We start from the raw sequence: 19,190 nt of genomic DNA on the forward strand, positions 1-19,190 counted from the left end.
GTAATGCAGTAAGAGAATATTACAAGTGGCAGAGGTGTTTAAAATTATCTTTTTTGATGAGAAAACAAAAGCACAGAAGGGACTTCGCCGAGCTGGTCTTTAGCAGGACCCAGAGCCCCTGACTCTTCTCCGTCGCCCTCCCCGTGACACCACGCTCCCACCCCCTTCACGCACATGTCCTGCCCTCACACGCACCTTGGAACTTGCTTTCCCTTGAAAAGACCCTCCCTTCCCCTCCCCTCCATCTCAAGCTTTCCAAAGCCTACCCTCATTTACATGAGTCTCAAGCCTTTCAAACCCATCTGAGGTTTCCTTGTGCTGGAGACACCTGTAAGACTTGTCACCTTCAGGTCTCCAGAGTGAGAGCCTCAAGCCCTGCTTGCAAGTGCTTCAGAATCTAAACGTCAGGAGCCATTCGGCTTTTGTTGACAGCCCAGGGGAGGGTGTCTGAGCCCGTGTGTCTAGGGAGCTGATGGAGGCAGGGCTGTGGCTCAGGAGCTCCATGAACTGCGTGTCTGTCGTGGCCGTTATTGACACCCAGGGAGTAGACGTTTAGGCAGCTCTCAGACAGGCACCGTCTCCGCTTTGCCCAGCGGCGTTTTGCTTCCTCATCACCCATCCGACACCCAGGCATCCAGCATGTGTCCCCTCAGAGTGCTCCTAGATGTGTGGAGCGAGAGGGGCTGTGGGAGTCCGGCTGATTCACTTCATAAGCCTTTCTTTGACTTTTTTTTTTCCCCCAAAAAAAGATTTGGGTTCGTTTGTCATGTTCCAAGCGTGAAATGGCTTAGGGGTCTCTCTGGGTCCCGTGGAGTCTCAGAACAATGGCCTAGTGATTGCGGGAGGACTGTGAGGCTGCCTGTCACAGGATCAGAGTGTGTCTGCTGGGGGATTTTTGTCTCCTTGCAGAAGGTGACCTATTACAGATGGGATCTGGAGGTAGGACCCTTCTGAAGGCATACTATTCAGGGCATCTCGGCCAACGTGGAGTCCTCTGTACCTCCAGGTATTCAAGCAAAGATCAGGCAACTCTTTCAGAAAGGTGCAGGAGAGATAGAAATGCCCGATTAAATTCCCTCCAAGGTTCTTGGAAACACCACCACCATTTCGATAAGGATGTTTTTGTTGCTATTGTTAGTTTCCTTTAATCTTGATGTGGATTAAGATCTCTGGCCTAAAATAGAGCTTTTGGGATTGGAATAAAACGGTCTGTTTTGAGAACAATTATAAATAGATACGTGATTACAGATTTAAAGTGCCCATAATTATAAGATGTAACCGAAGCTAATCTATCCATACCTGCCCAAAGAGGTGTAAAAGTCATATTTGACCAGCTTCCTATTTTAGTAGACAAAGCCTTCTGGGCACAAAGTGTCATCTGTCTGTCTCTGATCGCCTCTCTGTTCATGGATGTGGTGACCCTTTCAGGCTGTGGGATTGAGGTTCAGAAAACCAGCCTCTTTCTCACATTTTCTCCCGGAAGCAGACTCACACTCTGTATGAATTTGTAGGATTAATCTCATGACTCCTCATATGAAGTTTTCTGTTAAAATGGTTTGAGTTTACTTTTCTCACATGAGTACTTGAGAAACTAAAGTTATCCAGTCATGGTGGGCTTTTCTAAAGACAGAAATTGAAAGATGAAAAGAAGTACCAAAACCTCGTTACCAATGGCATTCGGTCAACCAGAACATGGTTAACCAGCTGCCCAGCCTGTTTCACCAGTTAACCTTGGGCTCTTCAAGGTACCGAACAGTCTTCTGAATCATCAAGGGGGAAAAAAAAAAAATTAGTTCTATCGGTGATAGTTTTCATGGTAAGTGGGTTTGGCTTGACTCTGATTTAGTGAAGAGCGGCAACCCTTGTGTTAAATCCTTGGGTTTAACTAGCTGTGTGCTGCCTCAGACACTTGACAAACCAGAGACCCCATTACTCCATCATATGGATCAGCCAAAAGCCGAAGAAGCGTCCATGACTGTAGTGGAGCCGTCTGACATGATGTCATGCCTGGCCACATAAAAGCCACAAGGAGGAGAGAGACGGGCCTTGGATCCATGTGGTTTGACCCAAGTCCTTCCATTGTCTCATACGACAAGACGGTGTTAGTTCCCACCCCTCCAAGGGCCAAATCAAACCCGCAGCTGCCAGGGACCCAGAGCAGTGCCCGCCTGAAGGTTCTCCTCCTTCTGTCCTGGACCCTCACGCCACGTCCTGGGCTGTCTCTGCCCCACGCGCTCTGTGTGCGTTGTACGTGGAGCCTACGGTGTCTCGTACTCAGTCTTTATTTTTCTCGTGCTAATTGTTTTCCTGTGTGTGTAGCATTTCCCCTACTAACCTAGCAGTTTTTCTTCTTCTCCTGTCTCTTACAGGGATGTTATGTCCGCTTCTTGAAGGTAGTTCTCCCTCCGCTCGGTCCTTTTCCACCTTCCCTTCCACAAAAACATCCGCCCTGGTTTTTGTGGCTGCGAAGCCTGAGCCCCCGGCCGTGCTCTCCACTCTTAAGGATGCACTGTATGTTCTGGTGGCTTGAACCTTATGCTTACTTGTGTCCTAGCTCGTATGCTCCCGTCCCGATGGCCACGGCCCTCCAGTGAGGAAAAACGTTCCTCACACATCGCCCAGAGAGTATACGAGCCCTCCCCGCTCTTCAGATTAGGTTCATTGAAGATTATACCAAGGATATCTTGCAAACCTCCTCTCCGTGATTAAAGATAAATTCCCGTCTGTAAAATTTAAAAAGCATCAAATGAACAGAAAGAGTGCATCTTTAAATTGACAGCACATTTCCCTTTTCCTTCTGTTAGTATATATTTCCAAGCACATGTTAAGACTCATTTGCAATTTTCTGTAGACCCACATCTACATAAGCATGCAAGCAATATGGTGTACTTACACTACATGTGCGTGTTTATATATGGAAGCTGTAGTGTAATGTATCATGGGCTGAAATCATCAGATTTTTCTGATGTTCTGAATGCCTGGCTTAATACTACTCACTATAATTTCATTTCTTTTTTTCATTTTTTTCATTTTTTTTTCCAACTCCGTGGTCATGACCTAATCAACCATTCTCTCCCCAAACTATCAAATGGAACTTTGCAACTTGCATGTAAATGATTTCAGAAATCTTGTCTGTAATCATTTCTGACAACACCACTCTCTTTTGGGGAGCTGGTTAGAGCCGGGTACCAGCTGTGTTTTCAACGTATTGCCTTTGTTAATAATTGAAATCCACTCTGGACTGTTCCAGCATATCTGTATTGGAACCACCTGGAAAATCTAAACATTCAGATGCTTGGGTGAATAATTCGCAAGGGAGAAATCCCACACCCGATCCTAAGCTAGAATCAACATATAATACTCCTTTTTAAAACACTGTACTAAAGAAAACCTCTAATAAGTCATGTTTTTCAAGTTTCTCTCTGTAGAGCCTGTATCTGGACACTAGAGATGTGTCCCCTGGGGGGCCATAAGAGATTAGTGACCCAGAGTTATTGAAAATCGGGACAAAAAACATATTCTTTGAGGTTTAATGAGTCTTACACAGTGTGGTGACTATCGTGTGTGAAAGCTCGCATCTGTCAAGATTCGTTGCTCTTGTCGCTGCCCTCCTGTTTGCCTTTTAAAACGTTTAAAACGCTGTCACACAATGCCGTGTGTTCACGTTGGAGGAACGTCTTTAGAAGTCGGCCACACCTGAACACCCCGAGCCACTCAGTGATTTCCTCTCCCAGAGTGAAAACATCCCGCCTGCACCCTCAGAGTGAGCCAACACCTCTTGATCATTCCAGGACGTGGAGACAGTTCCTACGTAGAAACAGACAAATCACCTGTCATCTTATGACCTGTTACTTCAAAGGACACCTTACCCTGATGAAGCGAATTCACACTTGGGGACTCAGAGTCAGGTCCTTCCTGTGACCCAGGTGTCTCTTGCCTATGTGACGTGATGCTCTTTGTTATTAGTTTGGAGACTATGTTGTTCTACGGAGAAATACATATGATGGGGCTGGGCTGTATTTCACAACGTGCAGGAAAAGCCGGGTGCCGGTGCAAAACTCAGATGTGGCTGAAAGGGAAATGAAAGGAGAGGACAAAGAAGGAAAATTAGGGGGGAGCCTTCACTTCTCTGGATCTCCCTCCTGGCAGGTAAACCATGGCTCCTTCGCAGTGAGTGGCTGTCCCCATCTTCAGAAGGACTGCCATCCCCAGCCCCCACCTGCTGGGCAGCACGGCTCCCACCGTATCACTGCAGGGAAGCAGCAATGTAGTGGTTAAGCTCCGGGCTACCTGGGGGTTCAAATCCCAGCTCCGCCGCCTTGGGCCACTTAGCTTATCTCTCTTGCCTCAGTTTCTCCATCTCTAAAACGGGGATGATAAAAGCACCAGTCTCCTAGGACTGTTGGGAGGACCGAATGAGGAAATCTAAAAGGTGAGAACAGCATTGCCGCTGCTGTTACCCTAAGCATCCTCCCTCTTCCCAGCCCCAGGTGTTCCGAACCAGAGGTCTTCCCAGACGGAAGGAAGCATGGCTGTTTTCTGAGAAGCCATCACCAAGCTAAAACGAACCTTTGTCGTGTTTTCTGAACCACCCACGGGCCCTGGGTGGGGAGACCCGGCTGTGCACTAGAGGCTAGCACCCCCCCGGCCCCCCACACGCAGCAACCGAGTGAGACCGTCCTGAGTTCACTGAAGAGCGGTGTCGGGAGGTGTCGGCAGTGCCTCTTATCCCACATGCTTTACGTCCACGCACACGTCTTGTTTCCTGTGCCTTTTGTTATGGGTCTCAGGACAAGAAGCACAGATCGTGCTATCTGAGAAAGAGAATGTCACCTGCCTGTCGGAAATGTGCCCCGATGCAGGCAGTGAAAACGGGGTGTCCTCGCTCACACCTGCTCGCAGGGTGGTATCGCTTGCTTGTGCGTGAACTAATCTTCACCTAGTGGCTCTTTCTGAGAATAGACTTGTCAGTAATCAGCCCACCGCCGGCTCCCCGGGGACCATTCCTCTGTGTGGACACGCCGGGAAGAAGCAGGCAGGCAGGACCCACCACCGTCACCAGCGGCCGTGGGTGGGCAGCCAGATTTGCACGGAAACTGGTGGCTGGAGCTGGGAGAAGCAGCCATGGTCTCATTTCTTACTGGGGGTGTCCCTTTTGTAGCCCACATTTCCCTGGGCCCCAGCAGCCTGTAGGTACCGGTGGGATCACAGTAACTGAAAGAATTTGAGTTCTACTAGCTCTCTCCAGCTTATGGACTCAAGATCCCCACCCACTTCCAGGCAGGGAACACCCCCCTTCCCACCCCCCCCCAACCCCCCTCCCCCGTTCTGAGCCACACACACACCCTCCCCAAAGCTCCTCCTCAAAGGCCCTTCCTGCCCTGCAGACCAGCTCTTAAAGCAAACACGCGTGGACTGCTTGGCCACGTCCCCCTAGGGCAGTGGGGATCCCCCTCCCCGTGTATGTCCTTTCCTTCATCTGTGCCCCTCTCTGCTTGCTGTGCATGGGAGGAATCTCTCTTCTGGCCTGGCAGCAGCTACTGAACTCCGATTATGCCCCTTTCACTATAGGAAGCGAGGGCTCCCCACACAGGAGGAGGTGGGGATGTCCAGTCCATTTTACAGATGAAGAAACCGAGGCCTCAGAGAAGTCAACAGTGCCGTAACTGGTATTGCAGTCCACATCTGGTGGACAGGCTCCTCACCTTTTGCGTCCCCAAGCTTCCCTGTCAGCCAGTGTCCCCAGGGGGCCCAGAGAGCAGCCCAGACAGCGCAGCTGTGGCTAGCCTGGGAAGCAGGTGTCCCACTGAGCTATAATCAGGTCCCTCGTTTTTAAAAACCGGTGCGGTCTTAAAACTCTCAGTGAAGACAGGGTGAAATCAATGGTCACGGAAACGTTGTGCTAAATTTAATTGCAGTCGGCTCCACTTTCAAAATGCTTACTGCTGTCAGAGACATTTTGTGATAAAAAAAAAAAAAAAATGAGCAAGCAAACATATCTAGTATTGGGGAAAGGATCATTTTGTTTGTGTTGACTGAGGAGGTGGGGTTGGGCCTCGTTCGCTAGATGCCCAGTCCTGCTCACCCTCTACGGCAGCAGCTGGACAGCGGCGGAGGGAAGTGTCTGGAACTTTCCCTAGGGAGGTGGACTTTATTGCCAGTTATGGCTTGGTTGTGGGTTTTTGGTGTTTTATTTCTTCAGTTGATTTCAGGAGCTGCTATTCTCTGATCATTTAGCTCCAACTGAATTTTCCCCAGTGGGCTTTTTTTATTGAATTCTGCGCTCCTGTGCCTATCATCATTTCTCATTATTTCCTAGATTGTTCTGTGTTTCTACCTTTAAGATAAACACAGAGGCTCCCCGGGGCCACTCCCCCGTTCCCTCACAGCCCTCCCTGCCTCCTTTTCCCTGCTTCTTGCAAAATCTGGGCTCAGAGGAGAAGATTCAAGAATCCTAGGTCTAGAACCGTCGACATGTTGTTTTCTAGAAATGAAGCACGCACAGACTCTAAAACACACTTCTGGCATCGGTGCACAGACCACGGGCCTCTCGCAGAGGCCCAGCTCTGACGCTGGAGATTTGAGTCCTCTCCTACAAAGGTCTAACTGGGAAGATACGATCGGTGTCTCATTTGAGCATTCGTAGGAGTTTTACCTCTGTAGGCCAGACCAGGGAACCTTAGGCCTATTTCTACTAAAAGATCCCAGTCGAAACGCAGTCGCTCCAGAAAAGCAACACCACAAGAGGGCAGTCAAGACTTGCAAATAAAAGACTCCAGGGAAAGTTGCACACCTTAGTTAGGAACTTGTGACTGTATCTCTTTACTCTTGGATGGATGTGAAGACGGCATCATCACTTTATGTCCCCCGTTGTTCCTCGGTTTTATGGAATGACAAGGTGCCAGGAAAGCCAGGAGTCCAGGCTTTCTCTGGGTCTGAGTGACTCCTGGGGTCTGTTCTGACCTGTGTGAGCCCCAGCCCATTCCTATCCACCCCACTTTCTTAGCAGCAGAGAAGTCCCCACTTCTAAGCAGCCTTGCTGACAGTCCGGAAAACCATTTACTTTGATAGCTTCCAGGAGTTCACGTGGCTCCTGACCCCACCAGAGCTGACTCATAAAGCCAGTGCAGTATTAACCCCAGAGGGGAACATTCCTGGCAGGAGAAGGATTACAGGTTTCTAAGAAGTACCAGGTGCCGAAAATGCTCTATCGGTACCGTGCCACGGCCACATCCACTCCCATCATGCCTTCCCAAAGGCATCAGACAAATGTCTGCCATCACCCCCTGGTGAGAGACCATCTTTTTTTGCAAAGGGTAAAATTTAGGGGAAGTTTTTGGTCCTGGGACCCTCCCTGAAGTCTGGAATCTTAGCGCCTGGGGAGGACTAAGGGCAGCAACCTTCCCAGCATCTGTGTATCAGGTGAGACATGCGGTAATACTCCAGCCTGATAACCGCGCAGCAGTCAGCCTCAGCAGTTAGCAGACTGATCTGGGAAATAGGGGAACACTAGGTTGGCGGAAAAGGAAACAACACAGCAAGACGCTAGGGGCGTGTGATATTCAGTACACCAAGAAGAACCAAGTGCTCTGTGTTTCCCTACCTTGGGCAGAGCGCTAATATGTCACGGGCCCCACGTTCCTCCTTATGCTAGGCTCGGTTGCCATGACAACAGGCCTGCTGGCTTCCTGTGAATTCATTTCAGCACTGGCAGCAGCCTAAGTGGATGTGTCCATAAAAATGTTTCTTCTTAAGAAAAGGACTTAATGTGGTTTCCCCTAAATTTCTGCTCTACTGACTAAGTACTTCACTCACCACGTCGTTTGGCAGCAAAACAACTTGTTCCTGTCCCGGTGAGCACATCAGGCATCGTGGAAGAGTGAATCATTCAGGTGCATTTGAGGTTCTTAATTGTTGCCATTCTGACGGGCTAGCAAGGAGATACAGACGTCTGTTTGAATCTCACTACAGGGATATAGGGCAAAGGTTGGCAAACTACAGCCCAAACAGCCCAGATTCCGGCTGCTGCCTGTTCCTGCAAATGAGATTTCATTGGAACACAGCCTCGCTCATTCATCCATCCATGTAGCTTTCACGCTACAATGGCAGAATCGGGTTGTTAAAACAGAATAGTTGACTGGCAAAGCCGAAGATACTCATTATCCATCCCTTTACGGAAGACATTTGCCTACCCTTGATATAGGAGGGTGACCACCGAATTCAGAGATCAGAGCTCAGGGAGGGGAACTGATTTAGACACATCACTTAGCCCACCAGGTCCCAGGTGCCTCGTCCGCAGTCTGTAACATGGGTGTCTCAGGTTAGCTTCTCTCCAACTTCCTTCCAAGTGCTGAGCGCTCTGTCACCCTTGTGCCGTTGGTAAAACATTGCATCCCAGATGAGGCAACTCTTAGCACAGGGGAGTGGTTCTCTGCCAGGTGGCATAGGGTCCTGTTCCAAGGGCCACTATAGAGGAAGGCTAGCATCCTTGACGTCTTCCTCCAGTACCACCACGGCTCGGCGCAGTGGCCACGGGTAGTGGAGTTCACTCTCTAGGCCCCAGTGCCTTTACCTGCACCAAAGGCAGATCAGACCTTCCCAAGGACACTTCTGCGGCTGACAGTCTCTGGTTCTGAGGAGCTCCCCGCAGCTGCCGGCAGAATGAATGACGCTCACCTGTGATTTGCTGTTCACCTGTGACCCCGACTCCAGGAGGAAACTCCGGTCGGCAGGTGTTGACATACCTGTACAGAAGGAATCGCCTGACCCAGCGCCTCCAGATTGTAGTTTCAGGCTGGCTTACTGAATCTGAAGGCCGTGGGGGGCTGGGGGGGGGGGGTCAAAAAAAAAAACAAGAAAAAAGGACAAACAGGTATTTCAGCCACAAAATCAGACACACGTCCTAAAAGAAACCAAGACCCTGTCTTCAGGAATCGGGTTGCCTTGACTCTCTGGGTTTACTTCCATTCTCTCTGACACTTCATGGTCAGGTTCAAATGTGTGGCATTGGGCATCAGCTTTTGCAATGTACCTCTTGACCCGGCCATCCCATGTCAGAAATCTATCCTAGGGAGCCCGGATAGAGATCTGGACTATTTGGACTTCGTGCATAGAGATTTGGACTATAAAGTTGTTCCTCTGGGTGTTACTGAAAATTGGAAACAACATAGCTGTCCAGCAATAGGGGAAGGGCTAAGTACACTGAGGTGGAGCCAGACAGTGGAGTATTACGCAGTCAGTAAAACCATGTGGTGGACGAGTACTTATTACGTAAGACGTTTACAGCACACGAAGGCGTAAAGCGGGTTGCCAGCGATGTAATTCTGTAGACGTCAAAAGAAGAAAACGTGAAGAGAATTAGAAGAATGCATACCAAAATGTTAACAGTGATGATCTCTGGGTATGGCTATTTCAAGGTGTCTTTTTTTTTGTTTTCACGTACCCGTGCCTGTGAAATTTTCTAAAATGATCCAGTGCTACTATTCTAACAAGAAGCAGCATTGTCATAGAAATTATTTAAAAAGCAGTTATTCTGCCTCTTAAAAAATATTGCGTTCAAAATCACCGTCTCCCGCAGGGTCCACATCCGTCCACTCATTGTAAAGGTATGTGAGGAGCACCGTGCCCGGCGCTCTCTCAGGCCCTGGGGATCCATCAGTGAGCAGAACAGATAAGGTCCCTTCCAGTGGAGGGAGAAGAAACATATGCTAGGTAGTGAGAGGACCGTGAGGGAATCCACGCCACAGGAAGGAGAGGGTGGGGGGCCGTGTCGAAGCCTCAGCGGTAAAGCATCACCTGACCGAGCAGAAAGTACAAAGGCCCTCGGGTGGTAAGCATGCTTGGCATGTTCCAGAAGATGAAAGATCATTTAGCCAGAGAATAGCAAGCATTTTATTTACTCCAACTGTGTTACCCAGGAGACTGTAGCACATCATCTTTAGCCTGTTGCCCGATTACAGAGTAGATGTCATGACTCATGGCTTGTTAGAAACACACCGGCCGTATTCCGTTCATGGGATCATCGAAAATGCCTTCAGTTCCTTTGTGTTTTTCTTCTCCCGAAACCGCTCAATCTAACAAACACGGCACTGGGTGCAGGTGAATATGTTATCCTAGGGCTAAGATGCTGGGCCAAGGTTCTTGGTTATGTAGGGCACGGATACTTGTGTTTATGGAGCAACACCAAAACACCATCAGTCTTAGATTGTCAGAATTGTTCAGATAAGCCCTGAACACAGGACATTTTTGTTGTAAACAAAAATAAGTAGAAGAAATCCCCATTCTTCATTTGCTCCTACAGTTGGTCGTTGTTGGACTGTCTGCCCCTGGAACCTTAGAAGTAGAACCTGCTGTTGTCAGATTCCTCTCTCTGTGCTTTGCAAACATCTTTGATAAAGACAGTCATCAAAACCATGCTTTCTGTTATGCCAAGAGTTACAATATTATTGAAGACACGTTCACAAGATCGGTACAAGTGGGCACATTTAAAACAAAACGGAAAGCATTACAGTAAACTTTGGAGGGTTACCCAAAGGTTCCATGATTATACAGTGGACCTATCAAGGGACTTGGAATTATGGTTTCCCCTACAGTGGACCTGCCAAGGGACTTGGAATTACGGTTTCCTCTCTGCTTCCTTACTACAGAAGAACCTTTGGGCTTGGATTCCTACTGAGGATAAGATAGCACCCCTAGAAGAATTGCTAGCCAGGGTGCTGTTGTATTGGGGGTTGGCAATGTAGGACTCTACACTTTTCCGTGTCTTAATGTTCTGTCTGTCTTCCCATACACCAAAGCTAGTGTATAATCATTATACAAAATTCACAAATTGCAGACCATCTATGGTCTTGTGTTAAAGCGTTTGGAATTGGCATCACTGTAGGTCAGATCATCACATCTCAGCAGCGGCAAATGGCCCAACGTGATAGTAGAGAGCTAACATCTACCACAGTCCAATCCTTCGTGAACTCCCGGTGCCATAGTTTGCCCATATCCACCTCTCAGTTTTCACTTGAAACTCCTCCCCGCCCCCACCAATAACAACCTACACGTGTAGAGCTTTTGACAACACACACGACCGCTCCTCAGGCATAGGTATTTAACGCACACACGCACTTTGACCCCACCCTGTGAGAATATTCATTTGAGGGACTCAGATTCTCCCTGTATGATGTGCTTTACAGAAACTCGCCTAGGAGTCCTTTAAATTGGTGAACCCCTTCAATGGTTGCAGACTGCTAGGACTTTTGGGGAATGTGCCCGTGGGGTAAAATGAGGTGCGTGTCAGTTACTAAGAAATGTTCCCATGGGGGAGAGCACGTCGCCCGTTCTCACACCTGGCGGTCCACATAGCAGCATGAGCCTGGACTTGACCTGCTGATGTGCTAAGGAACCTACAGTCCTGGATTCTGCATTGCTTAATCATAACCAATAAACCATGCTGCATTTTAGTCTAATTTTAAAAAGAGCATGCTAAAGCTTCAGTAGTTGAAGTCCCTGTATTCTCTTTACAAACACCGTGTGTCATCATTTCCGGTCTTACTTCCCCTTTAAAACATTCTGTGTCATGTACTAAGTCAGGGTCCTTTCCTGCATGGTCCTAGCCCCTGGGGGTGTTCCAGAAGATGCTCCAGAAATCGGGGAGTAGCTGGAGCTGAGACCCAGTTCCTCTCCTACCCCACCAGGAGGGCACGGGAGCGTGGAAGTCCAAGGGACCTGCTGCGGCTTGCCCACAGGTCCTGAGCCCCTGCAGAGCCTGTCTGCGGCCTTGACACATATCCATAGGTCACGGTGTTTCGGGACCATGAGTCAGCGAGGCAGATCCCTGACCCAGGTGACCCACGGCTGTTCACAGAGGCCTTCAGTCTGTAGTCAGGGAGCAGGTGCAGGCCAGGAGGCTGGGCGAAGGGTCGCGTCTCCTTCCCTGGGGCAAAGGAAAGAAGGTTGTGGTGTGGAGCTCTGTGCTGGGGGCTTTTGCAAAGGATTCTTCGTTGCACCTCCAGTGTAGCTCAGGTATACGGGGGTCTTAGTACGGCTGTATTACAGATGAGCAGTCTGATACTCAGGCAGTACAGTCTGCCCAGAGTCACACAGCAAAAATGAATAAAGCCAACACTTGATCTCAACTCTTTGCAGTCAGAGTCTGGGGCTCTTCCCAGAATTTGCCATTGATTTTGTATGGTAATTGAAGATTGTGGAAGGTGGAAAGGGTCACAGGGACCCTGAGGGGACTTTGAACTTGGAGGAACATGTCAATGATCTTAGACTAGCACATCTGAAACTTGCACAGGAATCACATGACGGTCTTGTTCAAAATGCATGTTCTGATTCAGTAGGCCTGGAGTGGGGCCCAGGAATCTGCATTTCTGCCAAGCCTTCTGGTTGTGCCAGCGTAGCTGATCCACAAACCACACCCTGAATTACAGGGGCACAGACCACAGTGCCTTTGCACTGCATGTCCTTCAGAGGAGAGGCTACTTCGTATCGATCTGGTTTCCCCAGCATCTGACCCCATGTGTGAGTCATGACAGACACACAGATATTTGTGGAATAAATGGTGGAATGTGCTAAATTCACACACAAGGACCCATGAGCCGAATCAAAATGTGTCCTGAGAGAGAAGTCAAGATTTGGGATTTATCAGCAAGGAACATTACCAGTAGCCTCGTATGTGCTTTCAGTCTCCAGCCCCAGTGGATGCTCTCCTCTCTCCTCTGGATTCCAGTATTCAGGAGACACTCTGCTTCTCATCTCCGGGTGCGAATTCCTGTTTGCTCGCGTACCCCAGCGGGGCGTCTGGCCGCACAGGGCATGTTTGCGTTGCTGAGCGAAGGATGTCGGCATGCTTATTCTGAGGCCTCCTCGGGTTTGCTGAAATCTCTACGGTTAGGCTATTGGCTTCAGATTTATCCCTAGACATATATTGGTTTTCTTTGCACTCCTGGTGAAGCCTGAATTATGTTCATGACAACCGGTGTTGTGTCAACAATACGCAAGCTGAGAAGGGCAGATCTCTTCCTCCTGCTCGGAGCCCAGTTGCCAGACGACCCATTCAAAAGCTCAAAGAGAGAAATCGCCCAGAGGCTCATTGGTGGTCTTCAGGCAGGTTCCAGCTAGGTCTAGTGCAGACAGAGCTTCCATTAGAGGAATGTCCCCTCAGAGAAGCCTCCAAGGGGATGTTTCAGCCGGCTGGTCCAGCTAACTTGCCTAGCGTGGCTCCTGGGGAGGGTCACTGTGTGGCTGAGCTTCCTAAAGGCAAGGGTGCCCTCATAGCCCCTGTCTGAGGCTGTCCCAGAATGACCAGTGATTGCTTGAGGGAAGAAGTTCCATATGTGAACATCCAAATGCACGGTGCTCAGTGTCCAGGGGCAGCTCTCTGAAATGACATACTTGGGAACAGCTGCTTTTCTGCATTCACGTTAGGCATCTGGCTGGCCACCGTTCATGGTTTGGCCTCTTCAAATTCTGTTTGTAGGGCTTAGTGAAGACGTATGTTTTTGAATGAACGAATGAATGAATGAATGAATGAATGAGATATTCAGTGAATGTGCAGTTACGTGCCCAGTGCGGTGCTTGGCCCTAAAGATACAAAGATGAATAAGATGACCCCCTGCCTTCCAGGGCCTCAAAGTCTAGTGAGAAAGACCAGTAAATCCTCCAAAAAGGTACATGTGTTTCTTTGGGTTCCTCAGAAGTCAACTCTGCCACACAGTTTTGAGAGCAAGGAGCCCATTTGGGAAGGAATTCCAAGAGTCCTAGGGGGCAGGGAGGGAAGTAGGGATGTGACCCAGGGAAGAGAGAAAGTCCAGCCAAGGGTATGTTAGTTATCCAGGTGGTACCTCAGTAGACACACTGGAGCGCAGTCCCACTGGAGTGCTAGGGAGACGACCTAAGGAGGCCACGACCTCCTGGGGCACCAACATGGGAATGTCCAGCTTGTTCCGCAGGCGTGGCCCAAACAGGAGCCTCAGATGCACGCGGGGGTGCATAGCCAAAAGCTCCGGGGAGGTGGGCCGGTCATAGACAAAGTCTGACATAGGTTGGAAATCCCAGGAGGGGAGGAGGCATCAAAAAGTTGGAGAGGTGATACTTGAGCTGGATTTTGTGGACGAACAAGGTAGCGAGGCCGCTATGGGAAGGGCGGCCAAAGACTGGAGGCCAGTGTGGTTGGAACAGAGCCGCCAAGGGAGCCATGGGAGCGAGGTCAGAGAGCTGACAGCCAAGCGTCTCCGCCTCATCCACTGTGACAACTTGGCCTCTTTCTGTCCCATTAGATGGGAAGCCAGGGAAGCAGGACAGGATCCCTCCGGGGAATGTCCAGAAAGGGAGGTCACTAAAGTGGGGATACTAAAAGTGAGGCCCCCTCAACAGAGAGGTGGCGAAGGACACCCTGAGAAGACGCCAGATTCTGGACAGAATCTGCAGGTAGATTTGGCACGACCTGCTGATAAGTTAGCTGTAAAGTGTTACTGGGAGAGGCGTTAAACAAATACCCTGTAAGTATTTACACGTTGCCGTACGAGCTGTGGAGAGCAGGGCACTGTGAGGGAAAATAGCGGGAGGCCTTGAAGAGAGGACAAGCACGTGGAGGCCTTGCAGGAGGGCAGATGTCAGCCTGGGAAGGGGTGGGGGACATGGCAGGACAGTCTGGGGCAGGCAGACCGCACTCCCACAGCATGAGGGGATGGGGAGTGGCGAAGGATGGACATCTGGAGGCAGAGGCTGCCTGAGAGTGGACTGGAGGTTGAGGCTGTGTAGCCCACCCTCCTGGGGATCCTCTGCCTTCCCTGCCCTCTGGCCTCCCCACCAGCCCGCAGCTGTACAGCTACCAGGGTCACCACCGGCTGCCTCCTCCAGCTGTGCTATCAGTTAGAGCCAGGCTGAGAGAGGGGCTTGCCAAAGTCAGGCCCAGACCACTGAGCTTTCGATCTTGTGGAATTGCCTGCCTTAGAAGGGCTGGCTTTGAAAGGTCCATATTGGAGACGGCTCCATGCCATCCGGCAGCCGGGCGTGCAGGGGGCCGTGTGGAAATGACTCCAGAAGCCTGTTCCGAAGGGGAAATGTGGAAGACACGTCACTCTGGTTGGCAGTTTCTATCTCAGGGCCGCCGTGAGCTGGGGAGAAATCCATGTCGCCCTCTGGGTCAGGCCACTTTCTAGCCAGCCCTCCTATGGTGAACACGGTCGGTGTGGCAGAGCCTGGCCCGTCTCCTTCCAAACCAGCCCTCTGCTCCACCAGCCACGTGGCACCCAGCTCTGCTTCTGGCTAGAGAAACACAAGAAGGGAATCTGCCCTGGCAGGGCAAGAAACTGGGGTCCTTCCTCCATCCGGCCTCACCTCCTGGCAGCAGGAGATGCCGTCTGCGTCCCCCAGACCTCACAGATTGACTTCTGAGCAGGGTCTAAGATCCCCTTGCAGTTGGGTTGAGAAGTACTCGGATGCAGAAACGCTTTTATCGCATTTACATCCCCTTGGGGAAAAATCTTGTCCCTATAACTGGGCTAAGGCCATAGGACAAAACTCAGGGTCTTTGCTCGGTTATGGCCCCCAGGGAGGGCAGTGTGTCAAAAGCCTAGTGTCTGTTTTGGAAGTCACCACTGTCCGTGGTGCTGAAGCATCAAAGGAGGAAGGAGCAGGGGCTCTAGGAAATCGCCTGAGTCTGGAACCTCTGGTTAGAACCCCCCACGCTTCAGGTGGAAGCCGGGCGGCCCCCGGGCAGCACCAGCTCAACCACAGCCTCACCTGGGTGAAGACGTCCTTCAATGGTTTCAAGCACCTCAGAGACTTGAGTCTATTGTATGGGGATCTTTTCACAGTTTATCACGAATAAAATGACAGAATAAAATTAATCTCTTTGTGCCTCTTCCTGATAACTTTTCTTTTTTATAAATCAGAAGAACAGAATAGAGTAGCTGAGTTGGTATTCTCTTCTCAAACTTCCCAATTGTTTATTTCGAACTTTGACACACACCACAGAGCTTATCAACTTTGGAATCGTTCCTGGGGCAGATGTTAGGAATGAAAGAGGACATCAGCTACCTCCCTGTTGACCTCAGTCGGTACTTTCTAATTGACTAAGTTCTTCTTTCCAGCTTCTCTCTTAACTCAGGCCCTGCGGGCAAAGCATCCCGTGATGGGGACCGAAACTGCCCTCTCTCAAGCAATCAGGACTGCCCTGAGCCAGCAAGACCCCGCGCGATTGACCCCAAGACAGTGATCAACTTGGCCTTCACTGCCCACCTGTGTGTACCCACCGGCCTTTGTCCCACATTCTCCTTACACAAATCTGGAAGTGTTTTCAGCACTTTGGAGACAGCCTTTGGGACGCTAGTCCGCTGTCTTCCTGGTGCTGGCCTCACTGCAATAAATTCCTTGCTTGTTGCACCTCCAACTCATTTGTCTGCCTTTGGATTTTGTCAGCGGCGAGTGGTCGAACTGGTCTGTTTGGGACCCCTAGAACCACCCTTGCGCCCCAGCTTCCAAAGGACAGGGCTGGTCCTGCAGTTGAAGGGGGCTCCTGATGTAACCCTAGCGGCTACATCCGGGCTCTTTCTCACAGGTCTGTCTAAAAATTCCTTCCATCCTCTGTCAAAGTGGAGGCCAATTTATGTATCACTGCAGATCAGGTTTTGTCTTTAAAGAGTGTCAGTGTATCCACCAGCCCCCAGGTTCACATGCGTTTCCCACCAGGCACGGCCGCATAGAGGTGTATGTAGTACAGCTGTATTAAATACTTTCAGCCTGGTAGCAAAAAAATTAGGGCCATCTTTTCCCCCTGTGTCTTAATGTCTCTGCTTCAGCAGGTGTGCTCAACCCATCCAAGCATATACACTCAAGCCATGAGGTTTGATCCCTATACAAACGTGTTATTTTTATCAAGGAAAAGCATCCCCTGACAGTATCTGATGGATACATTCACGCTTCATTTCCTCATTCAGCCAGAGTGTAGAGTTGCACACCCTGTGCCAAGCACTGTGTTGAGGCCTGGGGGCCCAGAGACGGCCGGGGCTCATTCCACTAACGCACAACCTCTTCCACAGGGCCTGATGCGAGGTACTCAGTAAGTGTGGGATGAAGGGATGCTGTTGCCCTAAGAGGGAATATGGGTGGTTCCCAGAGAGCCTTCTCTGCTGCTAAAGAAAACATGTCAGATCCCCTGTCTTCCCCTCCTCCAAGAGCTCAGAACTGATGCTGACAGTGTTTTGGTCACACAGTAAAACCCAGAATGCCTGCAGGTGTCCTGCACCTTCTTGTAGTCACCTGAGTGATGTCCTGGCACCTGCACATAGGTCTGCTGCCCTGGGGCTGGGGCGGGGGGGGGGGGGGGGGGAGGGGCAGTGCACCTTATCCTTAAGAATGTAGGCAGAATGACAGTCTTTGCCCTTGGGCTCAGGGCTGTGGCTTTGGCTGTTCAGCCAAACCGCAGGACCCCGGCCTTTTCAGCAGCTGACATGTTCAGAGACTGGTTCTCTCACCATCAGGCAGGTGTTCCACATGCAGAGTCTGTCGGGAGATTCTCCACAGGCTTCTTTGCTGATTGTGGAGACCTTCCCATGTGATTCCCATGAGCCTGTCCTTTTCTACTGAGCCCTCTGTCTCTCCTCCACCTTTGACCTGAGTCTCTAACTCTTAGGCAGAGTAACGAGGGTGAGGTCTCTCCAGCACCTTTGGGTAGCAGGAGTCTAGCTTACAAAAACTCCTTCTGGTAACTGCCAGGTCACTGGCCAAGGGTCGTTCAGGTTCAAAGGGTGCTGTGTGTTTTGTGTGAAACCAGGTTCTCAAGCATATCACCGTTTCTTTTCCTCATGACTTACACACACACACCCTGTGTTCTTCTTACTGTGCCTTTTAAAGTAGCAATAAATCATCCCCACAGCTTGCCGGTTAAGAGGTTTCTCTCCAGGGGACTCTACCCTCCTTTTTTTCCTTGAGCACAAGTTGCCTTTATGCAGATGAATCTTAAATTGGAAAATCTACAAATAAGAAAAGTGTCAGAGCACAGTTTCTTTCTTTTATTACTTCAGCCATTGTGAAGCACTTGTCCCCCAGAGGTTGACTTTTACACCCTAGAACAAAGATCAGCAAAATCGCACAACTTGATTCTCGGGTAATCTATGTAAAGAGTGGTCTCTTAATAGGGAAGGGCAATTTTTATTTTTTTTTTTATTTTTTTTTTTTTTGCTACTTTGAAAACGTTGCCCTTAGGGTAAGTATATAGCCACTGAATTTTGAATGGATATTTCATCACCCTGTGATTTCTTTTCTTGCCCCCATCCCACTTCCCACCTCACATCAAGCTTCCTTAAATGCATTCTTTTTCCTGGGGGGAAAAACAGTGACCCATTGTTTTCACCTGTGTGTGTGTGTGTGTGTGCTTGTTGTTTAGAAAGCGAAGCTCGGCCCTGCTGGTAACAAAGTCATCACTCCTTCAGAAGACAGGAGACAACCTTCCAACAACCTTGACAGAGTGAAACTCACAGACTTCAATTTCCTCATGGTGCTGGGGAAGGGGAGTTTTGGAAAGGTGAGAGGGCAGTTGTCTGGGGTGGGGGGCGGGGTGGGGGAGGCTTTTGCAGAGAATGCTGGGATTCATCCTGGGCCCCCTGAGGTTTCTAGAACAGCCGTCGAGATTTCCCTGGTCTCTGTACCTGTTTCTTAGATGTCCCCTGCCCACCCCCACCCCCGCTTAATGTCTTTAAAAACAAATGTATCCAAAATTCTACAGAGAGGGAGCGCCTAGGTGACTCAGTCAGGTAAACATCCAACTTCAGCTCAGGTCGCGATCTAATGGTTCATGAGTACAAGCCCTGCATCAGGCTCTGCAGTGACAGTGTGGAACCTGCCTGGGATTCTCTCTGCTTCTCTCTCTCTCTCTCTGCCTCTCCCCTTCCTTTAAAAATAAATAAATAAACTTAAAAAAAAAAAAAAAAAGCTACAGAGGGTTCACTGTATGTTACCATTTCAAGGTTGAGAACAAAGCAGGTGCTCCAAAATGTTAGCTGAATGATTACTTTTCACAACTAAAAATTAAAAGTTGATTTGTAGTAAGTGAATGTAATAATTAAGAGATGCTGAACTGGGTTTTCTTCAGTGATCAACCTACATGAACACATTTGGCTTCTCTGGCCCCAAATCTCATGGTAGATCCAGGAAGCGATTTCCATCCTGCCTTTTTCTGTCTTGGTTCCTGA

General features: G+C 49.7%; 1 protein-coding gene across 3 annotated transcripts in view; it reads left to right on the plus strand.

Moving 5' to 3' along the window:
- PRKCA (protein kinase C alpha) overlaps positions 1-19,190 on the plus strand; it is a 400,238-nt gene that overhangs the window by 323,121 nt on the left and 57,927 nt on the right. For 2 of the 3 annotated variants that reach the window (XR_002084981.2, XM_019466454.2), the window contains exons 9-10: positions 2,370-2,393; positions 18,386-18,523. Coding sequence is in view for 2 of the 3 variants with exons in the window: in XM_019466454.2 (XP_019321999.1) it covers positions 2,370-2,393; positions 18,386-18,523 (162 nt within the window). In the remaining variant the exon portion in view is untranslated. The remainder of the gene's footprint in view (positions 1-2,369; positions 2,394-18,385; positions 18,524-19,190) is intronic. The other variant, XM_019466455.2, reaches the window with a different exon arrangement.

Source organism: Panthera pardus, unplaced genomic scaffold, assembly GCF_024362965.1.
Source record: "Panthera pardus isolate Hobbes unplaced genomic scaffold, ASM2436296v1 HiC_scaffold_3, whole genome shotgun sequence".
NCBI classification, from domain to species: domain Eukaryota; kingdom Metazoa; phylum Chordata; class Mammalia; order Carnivora; family Felidae; genus Panthera; species Panthera pardus.